Source organism: Aphis gossypii, chromosome X (genome assembly GCF_020184175.1).
Source record: "Aphis gossypii isolate Hap1 chromosome X, ASM2018417v2, whole genome shotgun sequence".
NCBI lineage: Eukaryota > Metazoa > Arthropoda > Insecta > Hemiptera > Aphididae > Aphis > Aphis gossypii.
Window position 1 is genome coordinate 9,122,704 of NC_065533.1, and position 17,901 is coordinate 9,140,604.

The 17,901-nt window shown below is 25.9% G+C and overlaps 1 protein-coding gene across 1 annotated transcript; it reads right to left on the reverse strand.

Annotated features, from left to right (window-relative positions):
- Positions 1-426: 426 nt before the first annotated feature.
- LOC114124626 (MOB kinase activator-like 2) lies at positions 427-12,741 on the reverse strand. Its single transcript, XM_027987936.2, has 5 exons — positions 11,947-12,741; positions 4,532-4,692; positions 4,375-4,471; positions 3,120-3,244; positions 427-3,042 (listed from the first exon to the last, which is right to left on the reverse strand). The coding sequence occupies exons 1-5, from the start codon at positions 11,949-11,951 to the stop codon at positions 2,639-2,641; spliced, it is 792 nt and encodes a 263-aa protein (XP_027843737.1). The 5' UTR covers positions 11,952-12,741; the 3' UTR covers positions 427-2,638.
- Between the last annotated feature and the right edge of the window lie 5,160 nt (positions 12,742-17,901).

Sequence of the window (17,901 nt, forward strand, 5' to 3'; positions counted from 1 at the left end):
TATTTGAATTCTTTGATATAACAATATGTTAGGGGCCCATTCTTAACATTTTTATTTTTGCGGGGGAGCCCAAGTTTTTTTGTTACGCCACTGCTCACTTTGCTTACTTAATAACAGCAATAAATTGTTATTTTTTTATACCCAACAGTAGTAACAAAAACATTGATTTATAGAAACCTTGAATTATAGTTTACATTTTTAATTTTTTAAATAAATAATTAGAAAATTAAGTTAAATAATTATTTATTAAAGAATGCTAAAAATGGATAATTACCTATGTAGAAAAAATTATTTTAACTAGAATCCTAGGTCATTGAATAAAATTTAACAATGTTAATTTTATTGAAATAATAAGAAAAATTATATTCAATAATCATTTATCATATTATACAGGACAGTTGACAAGAGAATATAAGTAGCTTTAAATCAAAATGTTTGTTACATATATATTTTAAATTTAAACAACAAGTATAACATAGTTAACAAATTACTATCCTTAATATTACAACACTGTTTTAATTTCGCTTATTTTTAAAATAAATACATCATTTTTTCCACCATGAACATTTATATAATATAAAACCTATTAAGATACTTAATAAAGGAACTCACTAGTTACACCAACTTAAATATGTTTTTAATATATCTATTAGAAACCTCCAGTAAAATATATTCTAATTAGGTAAACAAATTATTAGTAACTAATGGGTAGTTATTTACCAAATGACTTATTATTTAGAATTTTTCTACTAAAAAAAAAAGCAAAAACAAAAAAAAAGGATCCAATAGTATATTGACATACAGATTTTAAGATAATCTAATAAAGCATTTAAGCCATAAATTACATACAATATAACAGTGCTCTCAAACGTAATAAATTTAATTAAACCAACATTTCATAAATACCTTAATTCATTCACTCAGCCTTATAATAATTAAAATAATATTATATTATATGAATATTTATGTATACCTATTTGTATATTATATATTTTTTTTGTTTTTTAATATTTTCATACAAAAATATACATAATTTTTTTTTAACACATACATAAACTTTTCACCCAAAACAGTAAGTGATACATATATAAACTACTCACATAATATTATTTTAGTATATTGAATAAATTACTAAATTAAATCATAATAATAATTAATTATAAATAGTAATGTAATCTAAAAAAAAACTCACAATCGTCTTATTATCATAGTATAACATTAGACATACCAATTTTCTTTAGGATTCTAAGAAATAAGGTTAATGACATTTTAATAAATTAGGTAGGTAACTCAAATGTTTTATTAACAAAAGTGCTATTTGTTTTTGGTTAAAAATACAATAAAACAATCTGAAAACATATTATGTTTTTCAGTGTAGTAAATAGGTACTAAATGAAGGTTTAACAAGAAACATTAATAACAAAGTTTACTTTATGGTTTTATAATAGAAAGAAAAACAACAAAATTAATAACATAACATAATCTCATAAAGTTTACTAAAGAAAAAAAAACATTCTAAAAGGAAAAAATTGGACGGTTGTATAATTTGCCATCATAAATAAAATCAAAAACACATTTTGGAAATTTTCTATCTGACCAAGCCTACTAAATAATTTAATACTTAAGTATTTTTATACTTTTAAAAGCAACAAAAAACATGATGTTAAAAAGTAATATTTCTCTAATTTGAATATTTAATTACCATCACATGTGTTATTGTAATAATAAACACATGTGGTTTAACAATTTTATAATTAATGGCTTGAAAAAAGTAATTTAAACAATAATTACAGATAAGTACAATTTCCAAAAATGAATAATGTTTAAAAAGGCATATTTTTGCTATCACAATATAAATAAATTACATCACAAAAGATAGAAAGATAGACAAGATAAAAATTACAAATGTTCACAAATTATCCAGAGTGGAACCCATACATTTTTTAAAAATATTATAATATAATATATACTCAAAAATCATATTACAATGGTATAGATCTGAAAATATAAATATTTGAGCTGAAACAAGTTGTTAAAAAGTTATTATACAAATTTAAACAACAGTGCACAAGAATAATAATTTATACAATTCAAAATAGAAATGTCTTCAAATAACTTTAATTTAGACGTTCTAACAATAATTTAATCAGTTAACAATGTAAACATGTGAATTAATAAATTGGAAAATATTATCTAAACACTTAAAATAATTTTAGGAATAGTGGCAAACAATATAAATAATATACTTTTCATAGATAGTATAACTTGAAATATTTAATACACGAAAAATAAAATTTTCATAAATTACTTTAATATACTAACCAATGACTATATGGTTAAATCTATTTGAATCTAACAAAAAAAAAAAAAAAAAAATGTATGAATAATTGAGAGAAATTAATATAATAACATTTTTAATGAATAAAAGTGTATTATATATTACAAAGATAAATATTCTTTAATAGACAGTATCTTAGTATATTATAGTTTATTTAAAAGCTTTGATATTAGTTTATTGTCTGCCAACAAGTATTTTCTAAATTATTTAACAAGAAATTTTATATACAGAATAATTAAACATATTATGTAATATATATTACAAACATACTTAATGCATTATAACATTTTATTTTTTAGACTAGAAATTATCAATTTGAGTAGCTAAAGTCTGTGTTGTATTAATAGGAGAAGGATTAGGGAACATGTTAATAGGTTGATCTGCTAAAGACATGGTCGGTTCTTTGTTGATGACGTCCTTATATTCATCAGTAGATTCATTGACTACTGTAGTTATTTCTTCATCATCACCTAAAATTTTTAAAGCTACCACTAGATCTTGTAAGATTTCAGTTTCACGTAGCTCAATTAGTTGATAACGGTGGTTAAATACTGACAGATGAGCAAACACACAATTTAAATGTGTATGCAAATTTAGTAGTACTAATTCACGAAAGTGACTATGATAAAGATGTGCTATAACATGAAACAATAATCTTAAGATTTTTTTTACTACAATCTCAAAGCCAACGGGAAATTCATTAGCTGTAACAAAAAACATAGGTTATACATAAGTTTATTTACAAATCTAAAAAATACATTATTAAAAACATATTATGTACCATATTTAGTTGGAAAGATTGTTTCATCATTAATAGTTTTTTGAACGAACGTCATAACATAGTCTATGTATAATGGAGCAGCTACGCGAGATTTTTTTCCTTTTTCGTCAAACCACAAATAAGTTCTAAAAAAAACAAAATTAAAAAAAAAAATGAATACATTATTAAACAAGAATATTTAAATAAACTTATAACTGAGATGCATGATAAGACATGGAATTTTTATAATTTATTTTTCCTCTTATAATAGATATATTAAAATGACCCATATGATCAAAATTGTAATTAATTACAAATTATTATTATTAAGAAGATGTCATACCCACAAATTATGTTGTCTCCGTCTTACACAAGTACAACATAGTAAATTATGGTTCACCAATTTCAATAGTGTGCTTTTACTTCTGATACTTATTAGAGTGAATTCACTTATTTTTAAACTTTAAGGTAAGAACATTATCTGTGCTCTCTCATTGGTTTTTACATATCGTTACTGGGTCTATGCAGTCTTATGAGAGTAAAAAATGTGGATAATTCGTTCAATTTTGAGTTCGTAGAAAAAAGTTTATTTTGCATATTTGAGAATATTTTGTAAATTGTGGGAAAAAATATGTATTTATTATTAATTTTAATACGTAATTTATCGTAATTAATATTACGATACCAAAAAAATTGCTTTTGAATATATTTTACACTTTCTTTTGTCATTGTGACAAAAAAACACCTAGCTCATGATAGCACTTAATTATAAGTTGCTGCGACATTCACTAAACAAGTTGGCTAACCTGCAATGCTGGCAGTTGTTTTCATACTAAGAAGATCAACACATACGTTTATCAATTATTCAAATATCCAAATTCTGTTTTACTCTTTTCTCTTTTTAACTTTTGAATGTTGTAAAACAAAAAATTGTAAAAATGCATATTAAAGCATATATTAATGTTTGTTGATTATTTTTGCATAATTTCGAATATTTTTGCATATTTTAAAATTTTTAAGAGAATATAATGAGAATATAAATCTGGTCTTTAGTTATGTGTTAGCAAAATATTAAATACTTGAAAATGCTCAAAATTCACTTAGAAATTAGATAAACACAGATAATGTTTTTACTTAAAAATTTGATAACAGGTTAGTTCTCTTAAATCAAAATCATTAACTGTCATAAATGTGAAAGCCAGAGACAGCATATATAGGTGCAACATCTCCTTAACAATATGAAAAATTATTTTTCAATTTATAATTCATAATATACCTATAATTTGGTCCAACCATATCAGGACATCCCGAAATAGTACAAAATTCTGACACAGTTCCATAAATTAGGTTGGTGTTGTCAAAAATTGAAATTGCTAAAACAAATAAAAATAGAAATTAAAATAAATAATAGATATTATAGTATAATTACTTACTATGAGACGCGAGCCACTCATTAAAATCTATTCCATTAGGCATTTCAATTAATATCCTAAGATCAATGTCAGGTAACTTTTTTTCCAAAACAGCTTCTTCCAAATACAACTTATTATCATCATTACATAATGATTCCTTGTCTTTGGCCTTTCGACCTTTCCTATAAACAAACAAAAATATTATTCAATAAAACTCAAACTTAGCTATTTAAAACTAGGCTTTTTAACAAAAATTCAATATCAATAAATAAATTTGAGTTAAAACTATACCTAATTGTAAACTATTAGCTAAGATATTTAATAAAATTCTTGATTTGACTATAATGACGTGTGCATTGGCTAAAAACTAAATATAATATGTACCTATAAAATTAATTTGAATAAATGGTATACACCAGGCACGGATCTGAGGGGGGGGGCTAAGGGGCTTTAGCCTTCCCTTTGGCAGTATTTTAAATTATATAAAATGAAATTACTTTAAAAAATACTTTATTTAACATTTTTTGATAATAGCTCCCCCCCCCCCCATTTGTGATTTTTAGATTCGCGCGTGGTATACACTAATATAATAATTAATATGATCTAAACAAAGTTGATAAAGAGTCTATTATGTATCTTAATAATAAATTTGTTTTATTTAATTACTTAACTATATATACATTTATAAAAAGGTATAAAATACAAGTCTCAATACCAAAAATTCTTAAAATGTTTATTTTTTTATAGATTTTAAATTTAATTTTTACCCAATCTACCATTTTTATTATTTCTAGATCCACCCATTGACATAGCTAATATAATATTTACTATACAATACATATTATACCTATTATTCAATAATATATGTCAGTAAAAAATGTACACACATTATTTTATATTGATACTAAAACAGTACCTACTATAAGATTACTTTATCAATTAAACATGTTATATATTAATAGATTGGTACAAAATTCAAATACATAAAGTTGAGCTTAATCTTTTAAATATTTTATGTGAATTAATAGTTCCAAATCATGAAATCACAATTCAACTTATAAAATCCCTATATTTATAAACTTTATTAGGTAAAATATGTATATCAACAATATCTATACTTGTACCTACCAATTATCTTTATTATAAACACTAATTATTAACTATAATAGATACATGTATATCAATGGTCTAGCTCGATAAGAAATTAAACAAATATACTTTGTACAAATAATTTGAAGAAAAAGCATTTTTATCTTAAAAATGTTAAATGCATTCTTTTCTTATTTTAGAAGATTTAAAATTTTTTATTATTAGAATATCTGGCAAAATGATACTTTTACACTAAGCATAAATTTCAGAGGAAGTGAGTAGCTCCCAAAATTATGCCATAGAGTGTATAAAAAAAAAACCTAAAAAACCATGTACATATAAATAGGCAATAATAAGATTCGGTACTGGTTTATTATAGCCCCACAGGAAAATGAAAACTTTATAACCCCGCTACTCAGGTTTATTATCGCCCTGCCATCCATATTAACAATAAGTACATCGTATAAATATAAAACAATGAGTTTATTCATTGATAGTTATTAATCTAATAATTCAAAGATGTATATTGATATAATATTTAAAAACATTGAAATTAAAAAATACTAATACCTATACAATGTTAAAAAACATATAAATATTAATAATAATAATCAATGATATTATATATTATACATCGATCCATATTATGTGTTAAATATCTATGAAAGGTACTTTTTAGTAATAATGGTACGTTTTTTTCAATGAGTTATTAGATGATTTGTATACAATGTATTAATTGTTATACATGGATATGGATAATGAGTTAACCTGGCAGGGCTGTAACAAACTAGTACCCAAGATTCTAAATAATTTTAATATAATAGGTAATACCTAACTAATAACTTATTTACTTATTTTGAATGACATTGTGTAATAACATAGGAATATAATAATTATACCATTGTTATAATTATTAAAAATATTAAAAATATAAGAAATAAGAAATCATAAAATTATAATAAATAATACACGGTGGGTCATGGAGATATTACAATTTTATATTAAAATTATATATGAATGTGTCAGATCATTAGATATCATTATGTATCCTAGATAATATCAGCAATTTTTTTTTTTGTTTATTTTTCATCAATATTTTATAATTATTAATAGTAATTAATTTAGTAGAAATATTTCACAATAAATAATTTATTTGTATTCCTGATTTAAATTGCCTAGGTAATGTACCTATACATTTTCTATAAAATATATGAGCACTCTGCAATTTGACTTAAATATTTATTAGCAACAATAGGTAATTAAATTATCCTAAATTTTTCTAAATAATGAAATTTAAAGTTATACAGGGTGATTTTTTAATCAAACAACACTCATTATTTCCAAAAGTATTCATGTTTTTGAAAATAATTTTTTACATAGTTTCAAATTGTTAAAAAACAACTTTTTATAAAAAATTATATTTTTAAATATTTTTTATCCTTATAATTTTTTAAGTTTTTTACTTTTTTGAATGACAACATAGATTTTTAATTTCATATTCTAAAGCAGAATAGTTTTCTGAGTAATTTGATACATAAAAATCGAATTTAGGATGAGTAGTTTATAGTTATACGTATTTAAAGTTTAGCTATGCGGAGTGGAGTGGTATGAGGTTACCCCGCAAAATGTTTGTCCACTACTCCGCTTGTCTAAACTTTAGCTTAAACTCACCCTAAATTCGATTTTTATGTATTGAATTACTCAGAAAATTATTCTGCTTTGTAATATGAAATTAAAAATCTATGTTGTCATTCAAAAAAGTAAAAAACTTAAAAAATTATAAGGATAAAAAATATTTAAAAATATAATTTTTTTATAAAAATGTTGTTTTTTAACAATTTGAAACTATGTAAAAAATTATTTTCAAAAACATGAATACTTTTGGAAATAATGAGTGTTGTTTGCTTAAAAAATCACCCTGTATAATTGATAATTACCTGATAATTTCTGAGTAATTTGATACATAAAAATCGAATTTAGGATGAGTAGTTTATAGTTATACGTATTTAAAGTTTAGCTATGCGGAGTGGAGTGGTATGAGGTTACCCCGCAAAATGTTTGTCCACTACTCCGCTTGTCTAAACTTTAGCTTAAACTCACCCTAAATTCGATTTTTATGTATTGAATTACTCAGAAAATTATTCTGCTTTGTAATATGAAATTAAAAATCTATGTTGTCATTCAAAAAAGTAAAAAACTTAAAAAATTATAAGGATAAAAAATATTTAAAAATATAATTTTTTTATAAAAATGTTGTTTTTTAACAATTTGAAACTATGTAAAAAATTATTTTCAAAAACATGAATACTTTTGGAAATAATGAGTGTTGTTTGCTTAAAAAATCACCCTGTATAATTGATAATTACCTGATAATTTCTGAGTAATTTGATACATAAAAATCGAATTTAGGATGAGTAGTTTATAGTTATACGTATTTAAAGTTTAGCTATGCGGAGTGGAGTGGTATGAGGTTACCCCGCAAAATGTTTGTCCACTACTCCGCTTGTCTAAACTTTAGCTTAAACTCACCCTAAATCGATTTTTATGTATTGAATTACTCAGAAAATTATTCTGCTTTGTAATATGAAATTAAAAATCTATGTTGTCATTCAAAAAAGTAAAAAACTTAAAAAATTATAAGGATAAAAAATATTTAAAAATATAATTTTTTATAAAAAGTTGTTTTTTAACAATTTGAAACTATGTAAAAAATTATTTTCAAAAACATGAATACTTTTGGAAATAATGAGTGTTGTTTGATTAAAAAATCACCCTGTATAATTGATAATTACCTATCTATTATGACACAATTTAATATTATAGATAGTTTTTAAAAATTTCTAATTCTTATGTTTGTGTTTTATAGCAATAAACATTAAATAGTTTTTAAAATATTAGATAGAACATTAGATTTATTAGATAATAAATTTTTTACAAGAATTAAATCTTTACTATTTAAAAATATAAAAATAAAATATTTGACTACTTATTTGCTTACAAAGGCATAACTACAAATTTTACATTCAGAATAATCTATTTAACTCTGTTATTTTGATATTATATTAAATTGATCTACTATCAAATTCAAATGTGAGATTACTTTCTAGTATAGCTTAATTTTTTTTGTTATTTAAATTTTACACACAATAGGTATGTTCAATTTTAAATAAAACATCTAATTTAATTTAAATTGACATAAGATACAGTTGTTAATTTATCATTAGGTATGTTCTTTCTGTATTAATATTAGTTAATAAGTACTATGTTGTATATATTGTATATTCTGTACTGAGCCCAATAGGATGTATATAATATCAATAAATAATAATAATCTATGGAACCAAAATTAATAATATAGGAGAATTTGAGAAAAGAACAAATCAGAAGATTCCTCGGAATATTCAAAACATGTATGGAGTAGCAAATATTAATTGAGTTTTAAAAAGTAGTATATTGATGTCAATTATTGATCATGATTAGAAATCAGTAAGAACAATTGGACTGGTTAAAATTTGGAAACGAAATAGAAAGAGGACATTTCCAATAAAAATAAAGGATAGAGTGGTAGAAGAATTGAAAAAGTTTATAATAAATAATGGAGAAGAACAGGTATAAGAGATACTGTTGAAAATAAATAATTTTTGTGACATGCAAAACGCCAGGAAGCTGAATAAATTATTATTTTTTTAGTAAGATAACACATGCAAATAAAATCCCTTTACTAAAAATGTTGATAATATAATCACTGTCTTATATAATATATATATATATCATTTCGAATTTGAAATTTAAGAATATAATTATAAATTACAAATTATTATTTACAAGTCACACCTACATATTAAAATGCAACTATTATTATTATAAGTAATACTAAATCCGCAGAATTTATAAAAAATAATATCAGTCGAATTGTCAGTTTAAAATAAATTGATTAATTATTGAAATTTGGTGCAACTAATTGTCGAGGAATAAAGTTCATTACAATTTATTATTGAATTACACCTGCATTATATACCTAAATTATTAATAATTATCATATGATCTATCATCAAAATATGACAAAGGTAAAAAACTGTCAGCAGTGACCATGAATCCTTTTTTTTTAATGATGATTAATTGTTTATTTAGAAACTGTTAAATGATAGGTATATAAATAATAAATATTCAGAATGAAAATCATAAATTTAACTTTTAAACAAGCTATATAAAATATTTGTTTAAGCTAAGTAAAACGATTTGGAAATAAATAATTTTAATAAAAAGATTAGTGGTAAATTATAATATAATCAGTTCACCTGTACTTTGATCTTTTAAAATTTTAATGATTAAATTTGAATTAAGAATTAATATATACATAATTTCCTTGATAATTTTTTAATACAATGTAATGGGCGGAGTAATGGGTGATTTTCTAATAAACATTTATTGTATTTAATATAATAATATACTTTTTTAATCTTGAATTTAAGTGATATGTGCTTTTAACTGTTTAAAAATAAACTATTCTATTATAAAGGCATTAATTTGTATTACTTAATTGATTTATCAAGCCCTTAGAGAATATCAAGAAAATTAACAAATAGCTATTGCAAAATACAATCAATATTAAAAATTCAAAAAAGAATGTATAAACAAACAATAGAAAAAAAGTCAGTTGGTAAATTAATAATTTTAAAAATAGCTGATAAAATGTATAATAGTATATTTGTTGGTCAATATATTCATTAATATGGATATAAAGAGGAAAATCAAGTAATAATAAATTGCAAGGAATAAATAACATTTATAAACTCTTGCTTAATTTATTATGATTAAAAAAAGTTATTATCTTTAAATAATTTTATTACATTTATAGCTAAATTTTTACTTGGAAAATGTAATTGTTTTATTGTTATTTAATTTAGAACTTACATAATGTACATCCAAAAATGTAAACAAGTTATGAGTATGTAAATCATTACATTGTAAAAAGGTCTTAACTCAATTAATAAATAAAATATTGAAATCCCATGAACTAACTAGATTATGTTATAATAATATAATATTCTTAGTTTTAATTTTGATAATTAAATTGTATTATTAATTTTGTATGATACACAAACACCACTAAACTACATTCTGGGTAAATCTGAGGTCAGCTGGTCAGCTTATCTAAGAATCAGTCATTAAATTTTGCCTTGAATTATATCAAACAAACTTAGCAATGAATATATTATATAATTTTAAATTAACAGGAAATTGTGGTCAAGAGATTGATAATAAAAAACCTAGTGAACTCTAGCAATGCAATGAAGACCATTGTATAATAGTAAATATGATAATAGTAAAAAGAATAAAATTAAAGAAAATAATAGATAATATTAATTATATAGTTAAAATATAATTTAAAGGTTTCTCCTGGATCAGAATAATTTATTAATTATTAGTAGATACCTATGGTAGGTTTAATAAGTAATTTAATAGTATGGCATTTTAGGAGATTATATGATCTATTTTAGTGGTATACAAAAATGTTATAATTAATAAAATTAACAAATCTGAAGATACTTAAATGATCACTATATATAAAATTTAATAGCTTAATCAGGTATAGTTAGTGATCTTTCAATTTTTTTAACTTAACATAATATAATATATTTAATTATATATAGGTACTTGTAATTCAATTGACCCATTATTTATTAAAAAACCAACATATTTAACACATAATAAATAAGTTACTTCATACAAACTCGTGAAAAGCCAAAGCTGTCTAGAAATATTGTCATTATATTTTATTAATAATATAATAACCCGTATAATAATAATAATCATGGTAGGTAATAGGTATTAGCGCCGAACACTATTTTGACTAATCCGTTATCAAGAATTATAATAATATAATCCATACTTCAGAATCAATTTATTCATTCAAATTTAGGATCAAACCCACTTGTTTTCTTAAAATATAAGTACTAGAGGTTAAAAGTAGAAACTAGAAGGTTTCTATAATTAGTCTTTTTAGCACCAGAAACTCGATACTGGACAGGAAATGTTTAATCAAAGCACCGTAACAGATTGTAAGTGCAAGCGTGAACACTATACTTTTAAAAATACCTATGATTTAGGTAAATACCTATATTAGGTAAATTAAAAAAAAAATATATTAATCTACGTCAATATAATTCTTTGTCATTATCATTAAAAACAAATAACGGGTAGGTAGTCACAACATCATTGTTAGGGTATACTACGATTCAGACCGATCGTCGTCGTCCTAGACTAAACGGCTTATATGATGTTTTACTTCGATCCGGTTATCGAAAAAACGATTTGGGACACGGCTGACGGACGGAATGACTTACCCCATAAACCAGTCCACGGTGTCGCGGAGATACTCGGGTAGCTTGTCCAGTTTGTCGGATTGTCTAAGCGTCCACCATTCGAGTATTGACGGGCGGATTACCGCGCTAACACCACGGCGGCGGCGGCGGCGTTGTCGATCGGACGTCCGGTGACGATCGTCAGGTGTCCATGTCCGGCGACGTCGAACAACGGACACGGGCACGAGTCGCGGCGTATTACTGTTATTATTGCGGTGACGACGACGACAACGGCAGCAGCGACGACAGCAGCGGCAGCGGCGGCGGCGGCGATCGTGTGGCGGCGTCGACGGCGGTAGACGGCCAAATGCACATCGCAATCAATTCAATCGACGCCGAAACGACGACGGAACAAACCGACATTTATGAACGAAACGCACATAGACATTCGTTCGTTGGGGGCACGACAACGTAATTATTGCGATCGTCGTTGTCGTTGTCGCGGTCCTAAGTTTTGACTCGGGAATAAAAATAACAAGCTGGAGGGAACGACGTAAAAAACCTCTTATCACAGCGTACTTTTCGTGATAACCATCGAGCGCACGCCGTCGTACTACGACTACCGTGTAGTTATAATACTGTTATAATAACTATTTTACTACTGCGCTACGGCTATCAATTAATAATACAGCGTTGTTGGCTACTACAGCTGCTGCTGCTGCGTGAGCTCAGCGCCGATACGAAGTGGGAAAATAACGACGACGATAATAATATTATTATAAGGCCTAATATTAAATTAACGATTCGACCACGACTGTCCCGTCGTGTGACGACGACGACGACGTGAGGTGATGATATTATTCAGTACGCACCAGCAGCTCAGCTGATACGGCTACCGCATATTAACAACGACGATATCTTTGGAGATATAAATAATGTACGTCGTAGGTGGCTCGTTTGGCTTATTCGTACCGTACGAGTGTACGACACCTACGACGAAAATATCGTGACGTTCGACCACGGTTTATTTTTTATCGTTTTCCGTCTTTGCGGAGCAGGTGCATGCGATCCGACCGTTCGACGGCGGCGCGTTACGGGGGAGGGGGCACTCGCGCCGCCTACGCTGGATAACAATATTATTATATTATCCGATCGAAATATAATAATATTATGAAATGTCGATAATATAACACCCGATAACATTCAGGGCTGTGGATATTGTGATGACACCGCTATGACTGATGCGTTTGCATAATACGTGCGTAACGACTCGGTATAAAATTAATCGAGTTCCGTCATAATATATTATTATTTTACTTTGCTCGTACTTACTACCTATATAATACTACTTATCGTAATAATAATATATATTGTACAGAAGACAGACGCCGACGTGTTAAGTAGCGTAATGCCAGGGACCCCACACACGATTTCGGGCCCCTGTACTAAACGTTGTCCGGGCCCTTAAAAAATCTTCAAAAAATACGATTTACCGTCTATATTCTATACATTATATATTATACGACAATTTTTGGTAAAAATTCAACATTCATTGTTGAGACAGCCAGACAGGACAACTTTAGTCGGGTCAGCTAGTATAAATCATAACACAAAACGTTGTATAATATTGACTAATAAGTATTTCTATTAAATTTCAACAATTACAAATACATTTTAACGGGCCCCGGTACTGAAGGTCCATCAGCCCTCCATTGTGGGGCCCTAGGTATAGGGTACACGAAATTTTAGATTATTATTTTTTTTTTTGCATACTCGAGGATTTTAGCGTATTGTTTTCTTTAAAATTCTGATTATTTGCACTATTCTACAACAAGTATTTATCATTTTTCAATAAATCATATCAGCGAGATTGACAAACATTAAATTACTTGCAAGTTGTTCGCTTATAAAAGTTGTTTTATTGTAATAGATATAGACAAGCAAAAGCTATTTAACTATAAAAATAAAAATATATCATTATTTTTCGTTAATATTTTTAAATTTTACTAAAAAAATTATTATTGCATTATTATTTGTGATTTTTCCAATTTCCGTGTGGTTAGTTATACATAGTGCCCCAAATTGTTGTATACAAGTTCTCGACGTTGTTGTTCAACAATTTTTTAATGCATTCAATTCACAGCTTTATTAATAATCAAATAGGTAAGTAAATAAAAAATAGGGAAGTGAATTAGGTATACAATTGACAAATATTGAAATAATATTATATTATACAATTTAGAACGTATATTAAATTGTTTTCTACTGCATTGCGCCAATACCTACTATATAGGTATGACTACAAATGTCAAATACAGATGTCACTAATGGCGCACGTGCCACTTCGTTATTAAAATATAGATATTGTGGGTTTATTTGCAGTGTTTTTGTAAACACGATCTAATCTTTTCACTTTGGCATCGTCGGTTATCGTTTCGACTACTTTATTAACATTATGGATCATAAGTATATTGACACACAGCTGTTGTACATTGGTCTCGAGGACGAAACGAAAAATAAAAAAAGACCGACACAATATTATTGTCGTAAATAATATATGTTATGAATTATAATACCCGTCATTGTCATGTCCTCAGAGGTTCAGACTAAGTAATATAAATTATGTCAATTATTATGATACGTATTAATATATTATGCTGAAAATTTTCTATAGCTCACTTACACTCCCTCATCAGAAATATTAAATACTTTTTAGAAGTATCTTTATAAAATATGTGTATTATCCACATAATACCTATACAAATGAAATGGTGAATAGTTGTATTATACCTACTTAGTACTTGGAATTTATATTCTATCTATTAAATATAATGTAAAATTGTAACTATATAATATAGGTATATAGATGTCGTAGGCCATATCGAAAATAATTTTTTTTGCGAAAATACTAGGCTTTTTGCAATGGGGTAGTTCGTATGCAAACTACTTATTATTTTTACAAACAGCCTGCTGTTTTTCAAGCTCATTGCATACATATTAACAGCAATTGGGCTTTTTAAGAACTACAATCATTTTATGGTACCTAATAACCATTTTACTTATTTTTTATTTTGAGAGTTATTTTATTTTATTTATAATAACACACTACATAATTAGTGCATCTATTTGTTTTGCACAATGTTTTTTTCATAAGTAACATGTAAACTGAATTATTATACTATAGTATAATTGCCTATACTTATAGGTACATTTTTTTTTCTACAACATTGCCAATATTATACTTTGAGTGTCTAATGGTTAAACTATACCTAATTAATTCTCTTTTGTGTTCATAAAATATTTAGAATTAGTACCTATGATATTATACTAGTATAGTAATATACTACTACTACCCACCATTATACAAGATACAAATATATTTCTTTTTATTAGGTATGTATTTCAAATGTATGAATTTACCATTTACTTACTAGATTAAAAGAATTATAAAATATTTAATTGAAATAATTGAGTAAATAATATAGATTATAGATAGTCTAACTGCAGGCTGCAGTGAATGCTCTCATAAACAGTTTGAGTTAACTATCAATTGGTAGTTTTTAGTTTTTTCCAGCGCTAGAAATACTAGTTAAATAAATTACATAGGTAGTTCAATAATTTGTGTTAGAGTATTTACAACTTAACCTAGTTAACCTATGCGTGTATTCCAATTCTGTATTATTAGTTGTTTTCACAGAGAATAATAATTTTATCGAAAAAACATCATAACAACTAACAAGTTCATTAATTTATATTCATTTAAGTAATATGGTAGTTGTCAGTTATCAAAATGTTAATACACGAGTATTATTATTTAGTCGTCCATTAATCATTGACCCAATCATATTATTTCCCTATAGTTTATTTATAGTTTTGGACGATGACGTCTTGTGACGTTTATAATAAGTGGCTAAAATTATAATTAAAATCGTCATAAATACGAAGCTATAAAAGTTGTTATTAGATTGTGACATGAACTTTTATATATTATATATATGCCTGTGTAAAGTTTCATATAAAAACAAGCCAGAATATTAAATTGAAAAATTCGATACTATTTTGTCATTTTTATTTATATTAAAAAACATCATATAATATTTAAGTATTCAATTAAGTATCTTCCTATTAACAAAAACTGATTTTTGTGGAAAAAATTTCAATATAGGTATTATACAATTACTGGCATAATTAATTTCAGTTGTTAAAACTTAAAACTTTTATAACTGAAGCTTTAGATTTAAAAAAGTATAGTGTAGGTACCTATCGTACACTTGGCCATCTAAATTACAAGATTTTCAGAGATAATTAAATATTAAAATATCTAAGTATAGTTTTGTAGTGATATTTTTAAGTATAAAATATAAATGCGATTCGATATAAATGTGTATAATATAATTTATTTGCATGTGTATTGTGTATGATATAGTTTAATTCACTTTGTCCACTTGAATCTGGCAGAATAGATTGCCCGGGCAATCTAGTACAATGTCTGGTAAATGTATGAACAATTTGAGTATTAATAAATTATCATTTTTACATTTCCAAAATGTTCGGGCATTGTGCACAGTGCCCGGACATTGCTATACAACGCCTGAATTTTCTACATTGCCCGTAACATATACACGATTCGCCTATTATATATACCGACGCTGTGTTACTCGTTATAATATATATTATGTAGGTATAACGTATAAATGTTTACTTTCTGCGGCGTTCGATCGATACCCAATTAATTAATAACCCAAGTCGGCGTGTTTTGTTATATTTACGCAAGTGTAGGACGAGAACGTATGTAATATACGTATATATATATATTATATATGTTTAGGTCTCTCGATCAAACGTGTATAACTACTGTGGTGCCGTATCTACACTTAGAAGCCAACGCTCTACATACATATCTATACGTGGCGGTATTTGAAATATTAATATTTACATATATTCAATTTAGATTATATAAATGCGTAATATCAATACAGTATGATTAATACTACATGATGTGCAGAGTAGTGTATCACAGAGTAGATACTCAGAAAAATATCTGTCCACGTTTTTTTCACTCATTTTAATTTAGAATACCTACACTAGTAGACACAAGGTACCTACCTATCTCTATATAGTAAGCAAATTAGCAACTTGTTCGTAATTCAATTTTAGTATATCAAAATTCTTACAAAAGCATTAGTATAAAAGTATTGAAATACCTATAGTAAAATTATGCGTTGTTGTCAGTACCGGGCAAAGGAGGGAGGCAGTGCTCCGGGCGAGAATTTCTTAGGGTGACAAAATTGTTTAACGACAAAAACAAAAATTTTGAAGTTTTTTAATCTATTTTAATGTTTAGGAAAAATATTAATTATTGAAAAATGTACATAATAATCAATAACAATAATAATAATGATACGATACATATACCTAGTAAAGTATTAAACGTCTTTAATACCACCTAATGAGCTTCGTAGTTTCTGACGTAGGTTTGAAAAGGAAAGGTGGTTATAATAATACAACATAGTAGTTGAAAATGCGTAAAAAATGATATAATGTTATTTGTAAATAATACAGTAAAATTTAAATTGGTTAATTGATTAAAAGAACACGGACACGACGACAATAATCACTCCGTAGGAGTCCGCGTGTCCGCAGTGAGTAGTTATACAGTAATAACTTAAGTCTAATCTTTATATGTATAAAGTTCCCAAATTTATATGGGCATTCAATGTCATATTTGGACTACTAATCAAGTGTAACCAAATATAAAAAAAAAAATTAATCTCTCGATCAAACACCACACTATTTATTAATTAAACAATTATAGTATGCCAATAACTCCATGGCCCATGCTTTACCCAAAGTTACATTATTTTAATTCGATTTTTATTCAGAAATTATACATTTCATAGCTTTTTTAAAGTATTATTTTACACATTAGATTGTAAAAAATAATTATATTTTAAACAACGTAATCGACGGAAAAACAAATTTGTAAGTCTTTTTTAC

Excerpts from the sequence above, each read along its gene's own strand:
- LOC114124626 (XM_027987936.2), bottom strand. Across the intron at positions 4,472-4,531 it reads TGAGTGGCTCGCGTCTCATA|CAATTTCAATTTTTGACAAC; the intron begins GTAAGTAATTAT and ends TATTTGTTTTAG. Across the intron at positions 3,043-3,119 it reads AATCTTTCCAACTAAATATG|CTAATGAATTTCCCGTTGGC; the intron begins GTACATAATATG and ends TTTTTGTTACAG.